Source organism: Notechis scutatus, chromosome 4, assembly GCF_049901735.1.
Source record: "Notechis scutatus isolate UNSWTSFEM ecotype Mainland chromosome 4, rNotScu1.2, whole genome shotgun sequence".
NCBI classification, from domain to species: Eukaryota; Metazoa; Chordata; class Lepidosauria; order Squamata; family Elapidae; genus Notechis; species Notechis scutatus.
The window spans coordinates 160,034,723-160,054,351 of NC_142012.1; the positions used below are offsets into that span (position 1 = coordinate 160,034,723).

General features: G+C 40.3%; 1 protein-coding gene and 3 non-coding genes across 6 annotated transcripts; all 4 read right to left on the bottom strand.

Annotated features, from left to right (window-relative positions):
• Nucleotides 1-4,433: 4,433 nt before the first annotated feature.
• Nucleotides 4,434-14,113, bottom strand: EIF4A2 (eukaryotic translation initiation factor 4A2). 3 transcript variants are annotated; one of them, XR_003372291.2, is made up of 12 exons: nucleotides 14,051-14,113; nucleotides 10,863-10,905; nucleotides 10,641-10,773; nucleotides 10,259-10,398; nucleotides 8,397-8,565; nucleotides 8,139-8,248; nucleotides 7,772-7,915; nucleotides 7,352-7,489; nucleotides 6,802-6,891; nucleotides 6,516-6,595; nucleotides 5,892-5,989; nucleotides 4,434-5,238 (listed from the first exon to the last, which is right to left on the bottom strand). XR_003372291.2 is itself a non-coding variant. In XM_026683835.2 (11 exons), the coding sequence occupies exons 1-11, from the start codon at nucleotides 14,077-14,079 to the stop codon at nucleotides 5,094-5,096; spliced, it is 1,221 nt and encodes a 406-aa protein (XP_026539620.1). In that variant the 5' UTR covers nucleotides 14,080-14,113; the 3' UTR covers nucleotides 4,434-5,093. The 3 variants fall into 3 exon arrangements, 1 of the variants encoding a protein (XP_026539620.1); XR_003372290.2 differs by having other exon boundaries at nucleotides 5,888-5,989; XM_026683835.2 differs by lacking the exon at nucleotides 5,892-5,989.
• On the bottom strand, nucleotides 7,558-7,736 carry LOC113422716 (small nucleolar RNA SNORA81). The gene has a single exon (XR_003372293.1). It is a non-coding gene; the product is annotated as a small nucleolar RNA SNORA81 (small nucleolar RNA).
• On the bottom strand, nucleotides 7,965-8,094 carry LOC113422715 (small nucleolar RNA SNORA63). The gene has a single exon (XR_003372292.1). It is a non-coding gene; the product is annotated as a small nucleolar RNA SNORA63 (small nucleolar RNA).
• On the bottom strand, nucleotides 10,473-10,543 carry LOC113422718 (small nucleolar RNA SNORD2). Its single transcript, XR_003372294.1, has one exon. It is a non-coding gene; the product is annotated as a small nucleolar RNA SNORD2 (small nucleolar RNA).
• Nucleotides 14,114-19,629: the final 5,516 nt, after the last annotated feature.

Consider the following 19,629-nt stretch of genomic DNA (forward strand, 5'->3'; position numbering starts at 1 on the left):
TTTTTCAGGGGCGGGCCGGATTGGACAGACCAACAGGCCGGGTGTGGCCCGCGAGCCGTAGTTTGCCCACCCCTGCTATAAAACCTAATCCTAAAGCCTTAACTTTAAATCTGAGGCTATCTAATAAAATTGGTAAATACTTTAAAAAAAAAAATTTTAAATCATTTTCTTGAAATTTAAAAAAAAATAGCATTTAAGTTTTGTTTTTAGTAGTCTTTAAGATGTGAAAGAAATTAACAAATGCTCCAGATCATAAAATATTTAAATATACCTAACTTGTTTTAGACAACACAAGCAGATTTATGATAGATGTAAGAGAATGGAAGATGCAAGGTAGGTTTAAATCTGATGACCCAGGGTGGGTTACAAAAGCAACAAATCACAAAAACAGGTGAAGTCCCTTTAATTCCTTCAACTTGGCTTTAAAGGTCCAATTATTGACTGGAGAAAAAACTCCACCACAAACAGTTGCGAAAAGGAAGAACTTCCCTTCAAACTCAAAATACATATAAATTATAAATAGAAAAAAACAACACAAACCACACTGAGGACAATGAGACAAGGCAGGATAAGGGCTTGAAGAAGTCCACAGATATCAAAATACACACACTGGAAAGGACACCAGAACTCAAATAAGAACTGATAAGACTGGAAATATTTTCACACTTTGCTTCCAGCACTGGTCCATGCGCAGTTTGTCCTTTTAAACAGTCCTCACTGCTGCAGCCCATGAAGGGGATCAAGGCCCTTTCCTCCCCCATAGACCACACTATTCACATTTCTCCCTTATCCGCTCCTCCCTGTGTGCCCTAGGATGAAGAGGGGATGGGTCTGGATCTTCCTCTGAATGCCCAGCCAGCCTGTGCCCTTCCCCAGTTTCCTCCACAGCGTCCGGAGCCACACTCCCAGAGCCACACTCCCACTCCCTGTTCCTCCTCAGGGCATGACAAAATCCATATTAAGTAGAAAGCACTAGTTGTGTACTAGTCATCCTCAAGGCATCTCTTCAGATTTTATTTCTGCCAAAACTCAATCAGAAGCACTACTCAGATGATCCCGAGGACACAGATAAAGCAAGTGCTTCAATGACAGTCTAAAACAGGTGTCAAAACACAAGGGCCGTGGTCAGATCTGGCCTGCAGGGCCATCCTAGCTTTGGCCCAGTCTACCCAACGTGAAGAGGAAACATGTCAGCAATGGGGAGTGGTGTCAAGCTGGTCACACCCAGTAAGTGTCATCAAGCTGGCCACGCTCCCCATTGGCCACACACTCAACCACAGCCCTGATGCAGCCCTCAGTGACATTTTTCGGAGTTTTCACACTCCTGCTCCAAAAGGATGCTAATGACCAGCTGTCTGCAAGGAATATAAATCCTTCCATTCCCCTTTATCCTGTCAACAGCTGAAGAAGCTTCTTGGATGAGAAGTGAACTTTCTCAAGTCTTCAAAAGAAAAAACTCCAAGTGGCTCCTGAAAAAACACATTTGGAAGGATGACCTGAATGACAGAATCTCTAGTTTTGCCAAAACTCAACCACACGGAGCTAAACATAGCTGGGCTTTGTTTGGTACACATCCTCCCCATAACGCTTGATTGCTTGATTTCAATCAATTGCTTGATTTCTCATTTTCTTAGCAAATTCTTTTCTGTATCCAGAATACAAACTTGTTTCACAGTATTGTCAACACTTTTGAATTTTTGTATTTCAACTTCCAGTTTTGTTTGCAGTTGCCCACCTTAAAAATCAAATCAATACAAACTACAGCTGCGTGAAAGTCCTGCACGCTTTGACATTTTTTGGATAGGCCATTGATTTTATGATATTTTATGCTAACTGCTATTATTATATTTAAATACTAGGTTTTTAAGTGAAAAGCATAAGCTTTTTGCAATTTGGTGCTGTTTGGATGGGGATTGTGAATTTTCTTGCATGCTTACAATGCCTATGAAAACAGATTAATTGATGCATACCCAGTGGCATACGTTGCAATTACTAAGGCTGATGCTGGTGTTTTGTTAACATTTTTATTGTTTGTGGCCCTGAAAAGGGCTGTTTAGGTAACCAATCATGGTTATACTAATATGAAATTGGCCAGCCCTTATTGCTTATTACCAGGCAGCATCATTTCAGCATAGACTGTATAAGCTTTGCACGTGATCTTTGGTGACAATGTGGTGCCAGGCTACAATGGATTCAATCAGCTCCTGCTTGGTCTTCAGATGTTTTTTTTTTTTCCGTAACCAATTTTGGCCCACAAGTTCTCAATTGGGTTCAAATCCGGGCTCTGAGCTGGCCAATCCAAGAGTCGAACACCATGCTTCTTCATCCACTGCTGGATGGACTTGGCTCGATGACAAGGAGCGTTGTCATCCTGGAAGTAAAAGTCCTTCCCTACAAGTTGCTGAGCTGAAGAGAGCATGGTCTTTTCCAGGACTTCAACATAACTGCTTGGAATTCATGGTTCCCTGCACAATTTGTATCCCACCAATACCAAAAGCAGCGATACAGCTCCAGATCATCACGTGCAATGGGTGCTTCAGATTCAGGCAGTACGGCCTAAATTCTTCAGCTGGAAATCTTCTGACATACTTATTGCACTGATTCCCAGTCAAGTAGAAATTGCTCTCATCACTGAAGATGACCTTGGCCCACTTGGCATACTTCTTGACCCACACACGTCGAAGAGAACGGTGACCATCTGTGAGCAAAGGTTTACTTCAAGCCCTGCAGCCTGAGCCCTCTGGCAAGCAGTCTGCGACGCACTGTGCTTGTGCACTTTTACACGTTTCACCTCAAATTCTTACAATCTGAGGTGAGGTGAACTTCCTGTCAGCCATCAAAATGCATTGCAGAGCCCGATCTTGCTATTTTGTTGACTTTCTTGGTTTTCCAGAGTGGAGCCTATCAACTGAACCAGTTATTTGGTATTTTTCAACCGCTCTGCTCACTGTAGTGTGTTGGCATTTCACTCTCTTGGCTATTTCTGTGCAGGAGTAACCCTCTTCCTGAAGCCGCTGCTCAGTACTAATGAAAGCAAAGGCCTTCAATCCTTACCTGCAGCCAGAGCTAAATTAACTTTCTCGATGCTTTTCATGCTTATAGTCAGAATATGACATTGATTGGCTCATAGATTTAGCCTCTGTGCATTTTGGTCAGCCAAAGCTTGCTGCTGATTGGCTACTTTCGATCCTAACATTTCTCTTTTTTAGCACATAAACTCGCTCAAAACCTTAAAGACTTTGGTTATATTAATAAAAATTATGCATCTCAATCCGACTACAGAAATTTTCATCAAAGTACTAATTTTGCGTGGTTTCTGTGAGTGAAAAGTTGATTAAACATGTAAATACAGCTTAAAACTCAAAGTGTGCAGGACTTTTTCACACAATTGTACATATTAAGCTAAACCAGAGGTCTCCGAACTTGGCAACTGACTTGTGGACTGGAGAATTCTGGGAGTTGAAATCCACAAGTCTTAAAAGTTGCCAAGATTGGGGACCCCTGGGCTAAATCAAAGCAAAAAATAGAATGATAGAAAATGATACTGCATGCCTGATGTAACCCATCACTCTCTCCCTCCCACTGAACTCGCCCTATTCCAACACAAAAAGGATAGGGCCACTAGTTGTAAAGGCATGCTTCTGATCATTTGAAATTTAGGTTAACTTTAAAAAAAAAATTAGCCCACTAAGTTTTTAACTAAATAAACTACATGTTAAGCATTGAACCCAATTTTATAGCTAATAACATTTCAGCAGTCTGGCAAGCTTTTAAACATCTTTCATTAGAACGTAGTGATAAAATACGGCAAAATAGGAAAAACTGTAAAACAAGGTTGGCAACCTGGCCAATAGTTTTCCACTAACCTAAATACACTTTTTGCTCAAAGTGCTTCTTGGGTTTATGAAAATTGGAGATGCATTCCGTACATTTCTCTTACAATTCAGGCAAGTCAAACTTTTTGTATTAGTAGAGTAATAGTAACCTTGGTCTTTAGCTTTCTCCAACTCTAATCATTTAAAGTAATTTATTTTTAAGCAGAAAAAGCAAAGCCTTAAATTCACTCAATATTAGGTATAGTTAGTCCTTGACTGATGCCTCTCCCCAGTTACTTATTACCTGGTTTTGAAGTCCTGATGGCTACCCTCTGCTATGCCAGCATTTACAGCTATTTGTATACATTCCAATCTGTCACTTGATGACTGCTTAATGACTGGCATGATTTATGAATGTAATTCTGGGCTCAATAGTCATAAGTCAAACACTACATATGTACCACTAGCTCTACTAGGCAGACAGTAGAACACAAATCAATAATTTGCTACTTATGTATAACTGAATATGGCACACTTGGAGATACATATCTGGCAGTATATTGAAAATGGAAACCCATAACGGACTGCCAATTTCCAAAAAGCATCCAATTCATCCAATGAAGTGAATATATAATATTTTATTGAACATTCAAACTTCATTAAGACATGTGCAATATGGCAATTTAATGGGTCTAAACCCTAACTAAGACAATAGTAATGATTGCTTGCAGGGTTTAGCAACAGGGTCCAGATCACACTTAACACTAATTAAATACTTTATTCAATAAATACATACCAAACAAAAATGCATTTTTATGTTCTTATAAAAGATTAGTCATTTTGAAAGGCCTTTCCAACTTACTCTAATATAGGATAACATACAATAAAGGTAGGTATGCTAGTTTAACATAATTGGCTGATTTTATACAGCACTTATATCTTTTAGTCCATAAGTAAATTATTAAATGATAAAGAACATCTAGCACTACCACTTCTACAGAACTAGGAAATAAATTTCTAATAAAGAAAAAATTTACAGACCCCATGACTTTCCACCCAACCCCAACAGTCTAAACCCTAAAGAGGAGAAAGCCAATGGCTCTCCCCCACAAAAGCTCACGACAAAATGTCGCTTTGCTTATCAAAAATCTGTATTTCTGATCCGTAATGAGCATTGAGACAAGATTCAATGTATCCCCCAAGAAGCACAATGCACGTTGTGGATCGCCTGGTCAGCAACAGCGAGCACTGCATTCCAAAAACATCTCATCCCAGGGATTAAATGAGGTCAGCCACATTCATAGGCATTTCCTCCACTGTAGTATTGTAGAAAGTCTCAATATCCCGAAGGATCCGCTTGTCCTCCTCAGTGACAAAGTTTATAGCCACACCTTTCCTGCCAAAACGACCACCTCGACCAATCCTGCAAACAAAACAAAGACATAAAACGTTACTCTAGTCTTTTTTTTGACAAATAACAAAACCTGTTTTGGGGCGAGGGAACCAGAAACTAGTATTGACACTCATTGCCAGATTAATGTTATTACAATCTCTTGTGCTGTTTTGTTGGGCCGAGCATTTTAAAAGTAAGCATAGCAAATATTGACTAATACTTTGATTACATAACAGCTTCTCAGTTTTGGTGTAGACAGGATATTACATTCAACGTGACTTCCAAATAATTTTTTTGCTGATCTCATTCGCTCCTTATTTTGGAGAACTTTGGCAAAAAGTTCTCCCACACCATTTCTTCTGAACACGGACAGAGCTTGATGTCAGCCTCCAAATTACCAAGCTTATTTTAAATCAGAGACTCTCTCATTCCAATTGCAGTTCTTAAAAGCCAAGAGTTAATATTGTATTTTCAAAGAGACAAAAACTTTTATTCATCAGTGGGAAAACTTATCACCATCTGTCAAAACAAACAACTTAAAAATTAAACAGTAGGGCACACAGTAGATCTACAAGTTGACAAACCCACAACTTCTGCTTCTACCTGGTCAAACCATTAAGAGCTTTTTAAGACAAACATAGCTCACAACAGTCATTACAAAAGAAAAGTATATAAATACCAACTCGCTCTTTATGCAAACAGTGTGCCGCTTACGAATCCACGTCCTAAATTACGTCGTCGTTTCTGAGCACCATCTCGTCATCAACTGGGCTAGCGACTCCTGTATTTTTTTGTATCAAGTAATAAGGTACAATTTACTTCATTTACGGACAAAGCCACTAAGATAGACAACAGGTTAGGGAGGTAAATTTAAAGTTCTAGAAGACACCAGAGAAAGAATCCCACTGTAAGAGGAACCAAAGGAGGCATTGGCACAAAGAAATGTCCAATAAAGCAATATTAAGCTAACAACAACTTTATGAAAAGCACAAACCTCTGAACATGTTTTCCTAAAATCACAATACACAATGGCAACTTCTTTAAAAACATGTTTGCAAACTTCAAGCATCTGACTATGAGCATTAAATTAGCAGTCTTAGATATCTTTAGCAATTATCAAAAATTGAATAAACAAGTTTTCCCACTGTTTTTTTTCATTGGCTAATCAAGAAGCTCTGCCCCTCCCATCCTCAACAAACTATGCGCGCGCACAATAAACACACACGTTAAAAGATGCAAGAAAGCGAGGGAGGTTTGAAGATGTGAAGATTCAGACTTCAGAATTGAAATTCAAAAATTCAACTTACCTGTGAATATAGTTTTCACGATTGGTTGGCAGATCGTAATTTATAACCAAAGATACTTGCTGCACGTCAATGCCACGAGCCTGTAAAACAAAGATAAAGCACTAAACAGCATACTTCAAGTCTGGAGGTCAAGGTATCTCAATTCTGCTGGATAATATAGTAACACACTGCAGTTATGCAAGTCCACAGCATGGCATGGATTTGCTTTGCCAACAGCTTAGGAAACTCCGGTTACAAAGACCCACATCGAACAAATCAGTTAAGCTCAATGACTATTGAAACTCACCAGCAAATCGGTAGTAATCAGGACACGGCTTGATCCTGACCTAAACTCTCTCATGATAACATCTCGCTCCTTCTGATCCATGTCACCATGCTGTAGAGATTTTTTTTTATAACACAGAGGGAGTTAATGTTAACCAGCTTTTATTGCTTCAAATTTTGCTAGTCAATTTAAAAAAAAACACAGGCTTTTCAAATAGGCTAGCATCTTTTACTGTGTTATATTGTGGACTAGACAAAAGAGGAATTGAGCAAGTAGGACAGTCAGTAGACACAAGCATAATCCAGTATTTTTTCTTTTTTATTTCTAAGAGAATCTGATGTTCACTCACTGGAGGAGGACCAATTTCTAAAACAAGAACCAACTGATGAAACCACCACATGACTTCTGACGTATTACATTTAAATTCATGAAGTATGGTTGGGGTAGACAAGTATTTTCTCAGCCTTTCAATACCAGCCTTGATACAGCTCAGGGAACTGGAATAAGGGGCACGTCCCAACATTTTGCATTTGAACAGTATCATAGAATCTATCTTCAGATAAATTCTTACCAGGGCAGAAACAGTGAAGTCTCTAGCATGCATTTTCTCTGTAAGCCAATCTACTTTCCTTCTTGTATTGAGGAAAATAACAGCCTGGGTAATAGTCAAGGTTTCATATAAATCACACAGGGTATCCAGCTTCCATTCCTGTGAAATTAAGGAAGCGATCATAAGCACATAAAAGGACAGTGCAAAATGAAACTTTAAGCACTATGTAGTGTTGCACCAAGTCTCCAGACTAGGACACTGGACATTAAGAAAGAGGTCCACCCAAGTCACACTTGATTTAGTGCATTTCTTCTTCTTCTTGTGTGTACCGTGCTAGCATTACTGCAAAAGCCAAGGAAATACCCCAACATGTGCAGTTTTAGCATAGTGCTTGTAACAAGAAGTCAAACTAGCTTCAAATAGGTTCATCATCTTCCTTACCTCTCTTTCCACATTAATGTAGAATTGCTTGATACCCTCAAGGGTCAATTCTTCTTTCTTCACTAAAATACGAATAGGGTCTCTCATGAACTTTTTAGTCACTTCTAACACATCCATTGGCATAGTTGCAGAAAGCAATACAACCTGGTTCAAGAAAATTAACGGATTAGTCTGCCCAAAGGTTAAGAGGCGAATGTATGAAACCAAGCGTCTTTGTCTGCTACGAAATCAAAACAGACAAAGATAGAATAGAGACAATTTTGTTTTATGCAGGGGGAACGACAACACAGCACTTCACAGCTACATTGTAACTTTACCTGCATTATTACAGCAGCCAATGTTATGGTTGCCTCAAGTTTTACTTTACCTGAATGTTTGTGCTTAACTTCTGAAAAATTTCATAGATCTGATCCTTAAACCCCCGGCTTAACATTTCATCTGCTTCATCCAAGACAAACATTTTGATCCATTTAGGTGCTACAAAGAAAAAAAAACAGACTCTAAGTATTCTTATAAATATTTTGCATTATTAAAATTTTACTTTTACCTAAAAGTAAAAAAATCATGAATGTTTAAACCAATGCCTAAAATCCTAGAGATTTTAAATCAGCATTGAAGTACTTACACAGATAGCGTCTATTTAACATATCAAATACACGCCCAGGAGTTCCCACCACAATGTGGGGAGCCTCTGCTTGGAGCTTCTGCATCTCATTGCGAACATTTGTACCACCAATGCAAGCATGACAAGTGGCGCCCATATAATCTCCAAGTGCCAAAATAACTTTCTGGATCTGAAATGACATAAATCTGAATTAGAATTTTACTCCCGTTTTTCCATTGGCCAGTTTCCCAATGGGTTCATAATATAGTAATAGCACTGAACGATTTATGTACCACTTCATAATGCTTTTAACAGCCCTTTCTAAGCAGTTTACAATGTCAGCCCATTGCCCCAACAATCCAAGTCCCCAATTTACTGTCTTTGGAAGATTGAGTCAACCTTGAGCCGGTCAGGATCTGACTCCTGGCATGACTTAACCTGCAATATGCAATGCTACATTCTAACCACTGTGTTACCACGGCCCTTAATATAAAACTGACAGGCATATCTCATATTTGATGAGCAATCTCTGCTTGACCACCTTTCTCTACCCACAAATATCATATTTGTAGACTCATAACTGATACTGCATGAAGAGGGAATTTTGGCTTTATAAAATAAAGCTGACAGCTAGCCAAGAACCATAGGCTCATTATGATACCATGCCAAAAACAGTATCAGGCACTTCTCTATAGACAAGCAGAAACAATGTAATCTTTTGGAATTATCAGTTGTTAAATCAGCAAGATAAAGCTGACCCTCCTTATTAGATAAACACTAGCAGAGGTCTACAAAATATTTAAATCTGAAACATTTCAAGTTCAAAAACAGGCCCCTCACCAGAAATATTCTCAACTTAAGAGCTCTCCGAAAAATATTTTGGACATTACTGCTGAGTATCTCCAATAAGTTCAGGATACCTGTTCTGAACTTAAAAACTTGAAACGTTCTATACACCTCATTCTAAAATCAGGGGTGTTGATAATATAGCAACTGATGCAGCTTACATGATCAAAAAAGCCATTTACTGCTAAAAACAACTTTGGGATTATTGCTTTGTCCCCAAGGAATAATTATTAAGCAGGACATGCTTAATGTGTGAATAGGTATCTAACTGCATTTCAGCTGTATGCTCAGATGCATCACAAGTGTTTTTTGGGTTAGTCTGCATGAACACTTTCCCCTCCCAAACAAAAGCATAGCACAGGAGTGCTGTAAAATTGGCTTTCAATCTCCTCAAAATCATCTAACTTATATACACCAGAATATAGTATTTAGAGCGCCAGTTTGGTCTAGTTGTTAAGGCCCTGGATTAGAAAGAGACCCAGAGTTCAAGTCCCTGCTTGGCCATGAAAGCCACTGGGTGACCTTGGGTCAGTCTCTCTCAGTCCAGCTTACCTCATAGGGTTGCTGTGGGGAAAATAGGAAAAGGAATGTTCGTTGGGTATGTTCACTGCCTTATTTGTAAAAATACGACTGAACATCAATAAAAATTTTTAAAAAATAAATTTAATAAAAAATTAAATATAGTTCTGCAAAAACGCAGTTCAAAATAGAATTCAAAAGACTGACACAGTACAATTTGCACACAGAGAAAAACTGATTACATACACACAGGTATTTTCATGTTGCAGAATCTACATGCACTCTAAGAGTACTTTTCCTCAGAGAAGTTTGCATTTTGTATTGTGTTAACAATTTCCACTTAAGCTCTTCACTCCATTATCTGCTTCAGTCACATCTGATCTCTTGATCTTTTCCATATTTATTAAGGCAAAAGCAACAAGCAGTCATTACAAACTTGCAAAAAATCCTGCGTCACAGTTATGACACTTGAAACCTATGCAACATGTAAGCAGCTTTTTCAACTACATTATCGATACCTGTTGAGCCAGTTCTCTGGTGGGGGCCAATACTAGTGCTTGGGTCTCCTTGAGATCAATCTCCAACTGTTGCAGGATTGAAATAGCAAATGTGGCTGTCTTGCCAGTACCTGACTGAGCTTGAGCAATCACATCATACCCTAAAAAAAGGATAGATATTTACTGCTCTCACACAACACATTAAGGTTGCAATTAAACTATACAGTTCCTTTTCAAGTGATCAGAGTTACAAATAGTCTCCATTTTTAGGTCAGTCCCGAAAGATGGAATACCATCATCTCACTTCACAAGGAAATATAAATTGTATTTCAACCCAAGGCAGAGTAGTTCAGATCAAAATTTTGTGTCTGCTATTAAAAAAAAAAAATTCACTGTGGCTTACCTTTAATACATGGAATAATAGCACGTTGCTGGATAGCTGAAGGCTTCTCAAAACCATAGGCATAAATTCCTCTCAGAAGAGATTCTTTTAAGTTCATGTCATCGAAATTGTCGACAATTTCATTCCAATTGCTCTGCAAGAAAAAGTAAATTTTAATATACTTCATCATCTTTCTGCATATGCTTGTAAAAAAAAAACCCCTACTATCACTAACATACTAACCTCAATGACACCATCAGGATCCATTCCCTCGGGGCCATGGTCTCTATCAAATAAGAAAAGCACACATTGTTAACCAAATTTAAGTATTCTTGAATTCTTATCAATATAACACACCTGGAAGCTGTCAAACATGCCGTAATTATTGCTAAGACCATATCTAGTCAACAGTCAAGTGTACTGCGATTCTATCATTACTAAATCATTCATATGACAGTATACTAGTTATACTTGATTAGTTTTTGTTTTTTAATTTTAAATATGGTTTTACATTCTGTAAGCCACCTCAAGCCACTGTGGGCAAATAGGCGACAATATAATTCAATAAATAAATGATACCATTAAAAATCCTGAAAATAAAAGTAGTTCCACTGAAGAGCTTTTGTTGTGTTTCTCATCAATCTACTTGTAGTGTTAGCACACTACATGCAGTCCTTGACTTAGAACCATTCATTTAGTGACTGTTCAAAGGCACAGAAGTGACTTATGAGCCCTTTTCATACTTATGACTCTTGCAGCATTCCATGGTCATGTGATCAAAATTCAAATGCTTGGCAACTGGCTACTATTTTTGACAGTTATAGTGTCTTGGGATAACATGATTATTTTGTGGGACCTCCTAACAGGTCAAATTAATGAGGGAAGCCTTATTCACTTAACAATTTTGTCACTAACTGATTCAGTTAACCATGGCAAGAAAGGTTGTAAAATGGGGCAAAACTCACAGCTGATTTGCATAACAATGGAAATTTTAGGCTCAATTGTGTTCATATGTCAAAGACTATCAGTAGTACTTTGCTTGTAATGTACATTGGGAATGCACAATTTCTCAAAATGTACATAGCCCTCAGTTTACAAGTTTGTTTAGTGACCATTCAAAACTACAATGGCTGAAAAATGTGACTTATCACAGCACAATCATTGCTGCATCTCCATGGCCATGTGATCAAAATTCAGACACTTGGCAATTAACTATGATGGTTGCAGTGTCCAGGGGTCATGTGATCATCCTTTGCAACCTTCTGACCAAAGTAATGGGGAAGCAAGATCCACTAAACCATGTTAATAATTTGAACCAATTCACTTAACAGTAGCAAGAAAGGTTGTAAAATGAGGCAAAACCCATTTAGCAGCAAAAAAAAATTGGGCCAAACTGTAAGTCAACTCCTCCTTTAGAGAAGACAACTGTATATGTCTCCTCTAAAGCCTTTAGAGTGATTTAATTATGGACTACCTGTGCCCTCAAAAGTACCTTCCCTACTTTATGTTATCTTCACAACTCTGGGTTGTCTGTAGAATAGCCAACGACAAAAGATAGCACTGGCAATTGTTATTGCAATTCTATATTTATTCTGTCTCACTGGCACTAGGAAAACCAGTCTGCATTGAAATATTTAAGACTCAATCACATTACGACATGCAATTGGGAAGCCATCACTCTTCTTTCATTTGAGAAAAAAGGCAGCTTTCAAATGTTCTGTATTGACCTCAGATACCAATAGTATCCCTGGGGAAGTCAAAGTTCTAAATACAGCAGACCACCAGCTTAGTTGCTCTGCTTCTACCATAATACTTGGCAGTTATCTTCATACAGTATTTGGCTACATTTTGTTGTATTCCCCAAAAACACTTTAAAGTGTTCAAATCTATTTCTCTTGCCTTTAAAATCTAGTCCTAGGAAAGAATACACTTTCCCCCAACATCTATGGAATTTCTCAGTCATCCAAGTCATAGTTGTCCCAGAGGTGCTTTTTGAAAAGGCAACTGGACTTTCATTTCTGGAGAACTGAACATGAAAAGCAATTCGAAGAAGAAAAACAAGAAAGTCCAGTTGCCTATTGAAAAGAGCACCCTGGAGACTTTCCCTTCTATTTTACTGATTTTCTTCTTTTTGGTAAAGGACCTCTCATCACCTCACACAAGAAATGGCAAGCCAATGATAGCTGTGGATTGTGTATAGACAGTAGGCTTAATCAAATAATTCAATCAAAATACAAGAGCACACAATACATACAAACTCAAGGTAAACCGCACCAAACTTGATTGCAGGAAATAGGACTTCAGCAACAGAGTGGTCAATGTCTGGAATACTCTACCTGACTCTGTGGTTTCTTCCCCAAACTCTAAAATCTTTAACCTTAGACTGTCTACTATTGACCTCACCCCTTTCCTAAGAGGTCTGTGCATAAGTGCACCAATGTGCTTATCATCCCTGTCCTGTTGTTGCTTTTATTTTTCTTATATGTATCCATTTCATGTATTCATAGCTATGTTTATATTTATACCTGCTGTCTAATAATTGTTTGACAAAATAAATAAAATAAGTAGATGCCTGCATGCAAACACACCTATCCTTTATGTATCATTTCCTTCGATTAAATCGGGGCACAGCATGGCAGATCCAATCAATTTAGGATTCCACCTGCTCAAATAATTCATTGGGTTGCCCAGGCAACCGTGTTCACGTGGAACCCCAAAATGACTCTTACAAGAGTTCGTGGAATGAAGAAAACGGGCAACTCAACGTGGGAAGGAGAGAAGGCCCGTATGCAATAGGGGCGACCGTCTTTTTCAGTTTAGGGAGGAAAACGTGGACGGGGAACGTTACCTCCGCGCCATTCCGGGCCTTCTCTTCCCCTCCCCCTCCCAGCCCCTCAAAAAAAGCCCGCGAAGTCTCGCGAGAGCTCCACCCTCTCGAAGTCTCTTGCGCAAGCCGAGCGAGCGCACGCCGGTGACTGACGAGGCTGCCGGCAAACCAAAGGCCTACCAGCCGCGCCCCTCCCTGTTTTCTTCTCCCCCCCCCCAACCGTAGACAAAAATGAACTCGTCCGAACCGGCCGCCCCCCCGGGGCTCCGCGCCGGCCGCTTGGACGAAACCATGTGGTCGCTCGAAGGGAGGGCAATGCACGCTCTACTGCACGCTCGAGACCAACGGTCGGATTTTCCCTCAACCCCCACCCCCTCAGTTCCCGGCCACGCCGCTTGAGGCACTGGCGAGGGAGAAGATCTATCCTTATCCCAAGGGCAGGAGAAGGAGGAAACGCAGCCAGAAAGGGACCCTCCCCGCGGCAGCCGCCTCCAAGAACCCCGCTTGTCCTCATCAAACTACAGCCCGGACAACCCTCGCCCTGAACAAGCTTCCCCTCAAAAACCTCCCCGGCCGTCTTCTCATCGGCCGCGCCAGAATTTACCTGCTGTAATCCGCGGATCCGCCTGACATGTTCCGATTACTACCGCTCTCCCCAACTGAAAAGGCAGCGTCTCCGCGGCGCCCGCTTTATATATCCCTCCCCCTTGGCCGGATCTACTTGTACTCCCCTTCCTCCTCCCTCCCCCTCCCGCGCCCTCCTTGCGGAGGAGTATAAAGTTAATGGCAGGGGGATCCCGTGCAGGTCTGCCCCCTGCCCCTCCCCTTCGTATCGAGCGACGCCTCTCAGGCTTAGGGAGGTGGCCGGGAGGGAAAGATGAATGGACGATTCCAGGCGGACTACAACGGCTAGCTCGAGCCATAAAGGAACGGAGCCCGGTGGGAGGGACTACTTTACGCCGCGAGACGCGGAAGGATTTTGCAGCAGTACAGGGGTGACGGGATGCGTCCCGCTTGATTTCTTCCCCCGCCCCCGCCCCGCTTCGTAAACGGGGCTTGCTAGGCCGCCCCTGCCTCGGCGACGAAACGGGCGGGAGGAGGAGGGAAAGGGAATGAAAAATGGCGGTGGCTCTCGCTGCCTGAGGGGGATTCTGGGCGGGAAGGCGGAGGGAACAGGGTCTTTGAGACTGAAAAGTGAGGCAGACCCCCAAGATAGGACAGCGCGGGGTGCGGGGCTTATTTTAAAAGTTCTCCCTCCTCAGAACCCGCCGAGCCCTTTAATGAGTGAATCTTGGTGGTTACCCGGGGAGGGGCGGGGGGGTCTTTTTCCCCTCCAAGGGTGGGGCTTGGCTGGAGGGGTTTATTTGAGAGGCGAAGGTCAACCTGCGGGGCAGCAAGGAGAGGAAGCGATGGGGCAGTTTCTTCATCTCCCACCCCACCCCCCGGTTCCTTTCCAGATCTGTGGGGGGTTATGCCGTGAGAGGGGGCGTCCGGCCTAGCGGGGGGAGGGTTGTGGCTCATTCTTTATAATCCCTTCATCGCACCCCCTATCCCTTTAGGATGCGCTTGGAGGGCGCGAGATTGGGGAAGGAAGGGGACGGAGGCCTGTGGACTTAGAAGACTTCTTCTCTAAGATTGGCCTCTTCTCTTAAGATTGAAGTCGGCCGGGCGCTGAGGAGCGAAGTGGCTGGAAAAGCGCCCCTTTGGCGATAGTCAAATACGTTGATTATCTGGTTGGCGGGCGAAGCCACCAGAAGTGGCGGGGGTGTGTGTGTGAAAGAAACGAGGGTGGCCGGGGGAAATGGGGACCTGCGGGTCGCTTGGCATTAAGAAGGAAGAAGAGGCGAGAAGCAGGCAAATGGATGGAAAGAAATGGGGAAAGGGGTGCACGGGAAAGGAACCTAAGGCAAAGAGGACACGAGTTAGCAAAGACTGATTGGTGATTCCTTCTGGCTACACATCCTTTAAAAAAAACAACACACGAATCGGAGAAGATTATTGTACAGTACCTGTTTCATGTCTAGGCAGTGTAAATTGGGAAGGGGGGAGAGTTAGTTCATAGAGAAAAAACTCACAAGGTGTAGCAATCTGGTGCCTGGTTGGAATGCAGAAGTTCTAGGGTGGGGAAGGGCTTGTCTGTGTCAGTTAATTTCTCTGGGATCAGGCCAGGTGGTTAGAAACTGCTGCCTGCTTCCAGATTAGTATGAATAAAGACTTTTTCTGCTATCTCTTTAAAGCAAGTGTGGAAAGGGAACTTCACCAAGACAGTAGTGTCACCCAAACAGGAAAAGCCCAAAGGGAACATCAAGCCAGCCATAAAACAAAGTTGCATAGGAAAAGGAATCAAATAAAAGGTATTAAAGAAGCCCCTTAGACAAAAGCCCAAATAATTAAGAAAACTAAGGAAACAAGAAAAGAAAACCCTTACAAACACAAGACATGCCAAATCAGCAAAACAAACAGACAAAAGACACAAAATATATTGCAAAGGAGACAGACAGGAGATTGCCACAAAACAAATATAAGAAAACATTAAGCAAAAAAAAAAAAAGATTAGGACGAAACCGATAATCCAATCAAACCACCCTGCAAAGTTTGCCTTCTGCACCCTGTGGAGTTTACCCTCAGGCAGAAATGAAGACAACCCCTGACAGGATTTAAAACATTAAGAAATACAAACACAAGCACACACACACACAAGGAGAAAAGGTATAAAAAATCAGGGACATCATACAAAGCTAGCTAGCCCAGGAACGCAGACTTCTTGCTATCTCTCACCTTCCTGAAAAATAAAAAAGATCCAGCTTTCAAGCAGTTGTCTGTATCCATGCACCGGAGCTCTCCCAGCGGGAAAATCGAATCCTCAGAAGAAAGGCATTTTATCAGCCTTTCAACACAAGCCTCACTTAAGCTGCAGTAATAATGTTTAATATTTGTAACTCTGTCATGGATTTTGAGTGTTAGCTTTTAAGGTGCTCCATATTCTTGTTATAAGCAGGTAGAAACAGTGTTATGTCAAAAGCCACCTGATGAATTCAGAATGGAGTTGAGTGCCAACCTCTCAGAAAAAATGATAACGACCAGATGAATGCAAATGATCCTTCCGTTCCTCCCCACACGTTCCTGTCAGAACTACTGATAATCCTTCCACCCTTCTCTATCCTGCTCAAACCGGATAATGCTTCTTGGATGAGAAGTGAAACATCTTCAAGGAAAAACAAAGTTGAGTTGGCTTTTGAAAAAGCACCTTTGAGACAACTATGACCAGATGACTGAGAATTTTCAGAATTAGCAGAATTATTTTTCTTTTAACTGTTAAAGTCTCTTGTGTTGAGGTTGAAAAGTTTCAGGCTGAAATTGCTGCACATTATTTAGTGAGTTTAGGTTTACTCATATTGATTTCAAGTACAGTTTACCAAGATATAGAAGGATATATGGGATGAGAACTAGTCTATTTGAAATCTTTTTGAAAAAGGTTAGGTTAAATTGTAATAAATCGTTGAACAAAAGTATTTGTTTTTATTTTCATATGTTCCTGACACTCAAAATTGATTTTAAGGTGAGGCCTAGTGAGTAAGAGCTTGCCAACTTTTGGAAGAATTGAATACAAGTGAGAACAATTATTGGTTTTAGCTTGATCCTTTTTTCATCCTAAGTAATTGCTCATTTTAATATATTCTGTAGGGTAGTTTCCTGAAGCCTTTTTCTGTTCATAGATATTCTTTTAACAATTTGCATTCTGTTGGTGCCAAAAAAATGACTTAATAGCAAGGAATTGCACCCTTTGGGGTGCATAGTTTACAGGTGAGGAAATTGGTTCTGTACTGGTTCATTGCCAGACTATTCTTCATTGAGTTTAATCCTGCATGTAAATTAATGGTTTTCTTCTATAAAAGGCTTAAGAGATTTACATTAGTCTTAGGTAAATTGTTAATAATTCTGGTTACTGCTCAGTTTTGATTTTATGCTGGTTGGTCTTAGTATGTTTTATTTTAAATCACAAAGCACCATATCTAAGTCTGTTTCTCATTTTTATTCCTTGATTATAGAAGAGTGCAACATTTTAGGGGGTGGGGGCATAATTTAGTTTCCCAACCTTCTGGAGAGCCCCAAACTGATCAAATAAAAGTGCAATTGAATTCTGACCTTTTTTTCATACTTCAGAGGGTTTTAAGGTTTGCAGGTGATTCTTGGAGCCAAAAGGGCCATGTTTCAATAGTGCATTTTTAGTCCTGGGTGGGATTAATTATAAGAATGGAAAGGAAAGGAAATGGACTACCTTCCAGAGGTATGCCTTTGATTAAAAAATGCACTATTTTTTTTAAATTCCATCTTATTTCTACCTAATTTCATCAGGTTATTAGGAAATACATCCTACCTTAATGGGTCATTTGTTATAGGATGCTCAGACATCATTAGGCCTAGTACATCTCTAATGCTAAACTTCTCAGAAATGAGATTACTGTTTGCAGGTAATTGTCCTTTCTTTATGGCTAAGTGCGGAGGAAAGGCAACAGAATTTGCTTTAAACCAGGACTGTCAACCTCCCGGGCTGGATGTGTCACGCCCTGGCCATGCCCACACCCGATTTAGTGAAGGGGAAAAAAGTCCCTTTATGTCATGTGATGCCACTGTGACAATGTGAGTTTGACACCCCTGCTCTAAAAGGTAATATGGAAAATAGCATACTGGAGTCAAGTTGTAAATACAGATGTTAACGTAACTGAGTAGAAAAGCTTTAGGTAGCAATACCTGCAAGAGATTAAAACTCTTATTTTAACTTCCTTCTTGGTCAGGTTTTACTGAAGATTTCAAATCCAAAACACCATTTTCAATCTATTTAACTCAGATCCCTCATTGTTGTAGGAAATTAAATTTTAATTAGAATTGCAGCCAATTACATTTTATAATTTTTCCCAACTTTGTACTGCTCATAAATAAAACTACTTTTAACAGTGTATGCAAGTCATGATACAAAGTAGCATCACCTATTTTGACTAATGGGAATTCCTCAGAGACTAGGGTGAGGCATTTCTCTTTCTTGTCCCCTGTAATGTTTAAGTTGAGATGCTGCCACTGAAATTGGTTAGCCAAGACTGTTTGAAAAGGGCATATTCCATTAGTGAGCTTTATTTGATCAATCTGAGGCTTTCCAGAAGGTTGGGAAACTAAATTAAAGCCTCAATCCCTAAAATGCCTTCTATAATAAAAATGAGAAACAGACTTGAATATGGTAGAATGGTGCTGTGTGATTTAAAAAAAACATTTTGAGGAAAGATCTTTATATCTGTATTTTATTGGCAAGTTCCTTTTACATGCACACACTGCACCCCATTTAGGGCAGAGTTTACACATTTATTTTTGAACTGATATATATTCATTGTGTGGAGTTCTTGTTATCACCAAAGTAAACCGTGAAATGAACCTGAAGTATGCTTTGGTCAGTTAGAAGAGTCAAGTGTTTATGAATTAAATTCATATCTTAGATACTGAAACAACGTGATCTGTAGCACTTGAAAAAGGCTGTCTAGTCCAATTGTTTATCCTTTTTCATCTTAGGATCTTGTAACATGATGGAGCAGTGTTGCGTTATAGAATTTCCACCCCAACATTTCTGTAAAGTGTCCAGTGGAGATGGTTGGTTCAGCTAACAATAAACAACTCTTGTGCTATGATCACTCAGAACAGTCTTTTAATTGTTTTAGAATTTTTATTAATGGAATGTAAAATGAATAAGAGCAACTAAATATACCACTGATTGTACAGTTTTTAAAACTGCATTTATTATTAGGAATTTCAAAAAAGAATTAAGATTTTAAAAAAATAAGCACATAAAATCAATCAAAAATTAATTCAGTGTTTAATTGATTACGTGTCTGATGATGTGCCATCAACTCAGTGCCAACTCCTAGTGAGCACCAGGATGATCTAGACCGGGGGCGTCAAACTCATGGGCAGGATGCGTCATGTGCTGGCCACGCTCACACCCAGTTGAGTGAATGGAAAAAGTCACAATACGTCACGTGACGATGCTGTGACAACACAAGTTTGACACCCCTGAGCTAGATCCAACTTAGCCCTTCAGGTTTTCCAGCAGTGTGACATCTCCAAACTGGATCTGTCCATCTTGCTGATACGCTCATTCCTTTTATCTTTCATAGCATTGTAGGCTTCTACAGAAAG

What these genes read in the sequence shown, in the direction of transcription:
- EIF4A2 (XM_026683835.2), bottom strand. Translation starts at nt 14,079, where the DNA reads ATGTCAGGCGGATCCGCGGATTACAGCAG. An exon ending in GGATCCGCGGATTACAGCAG is followed by an intron (nt 10,906 to 14,050) that starts GTAAATTCTGGC and finishes CTTATTTGATAG; the next exon opens with AGACCATGGCCCCGAGGGAA. An exon ending in AGTTAAGCACAAACATTCAG is followed by an intron (nt 7,916 to 8,138) that starts GTAAAGTAAAAC and finishes TTCTTGAACCAG; the next exon opens with GTTGTATTGCTTTCTGCAAC.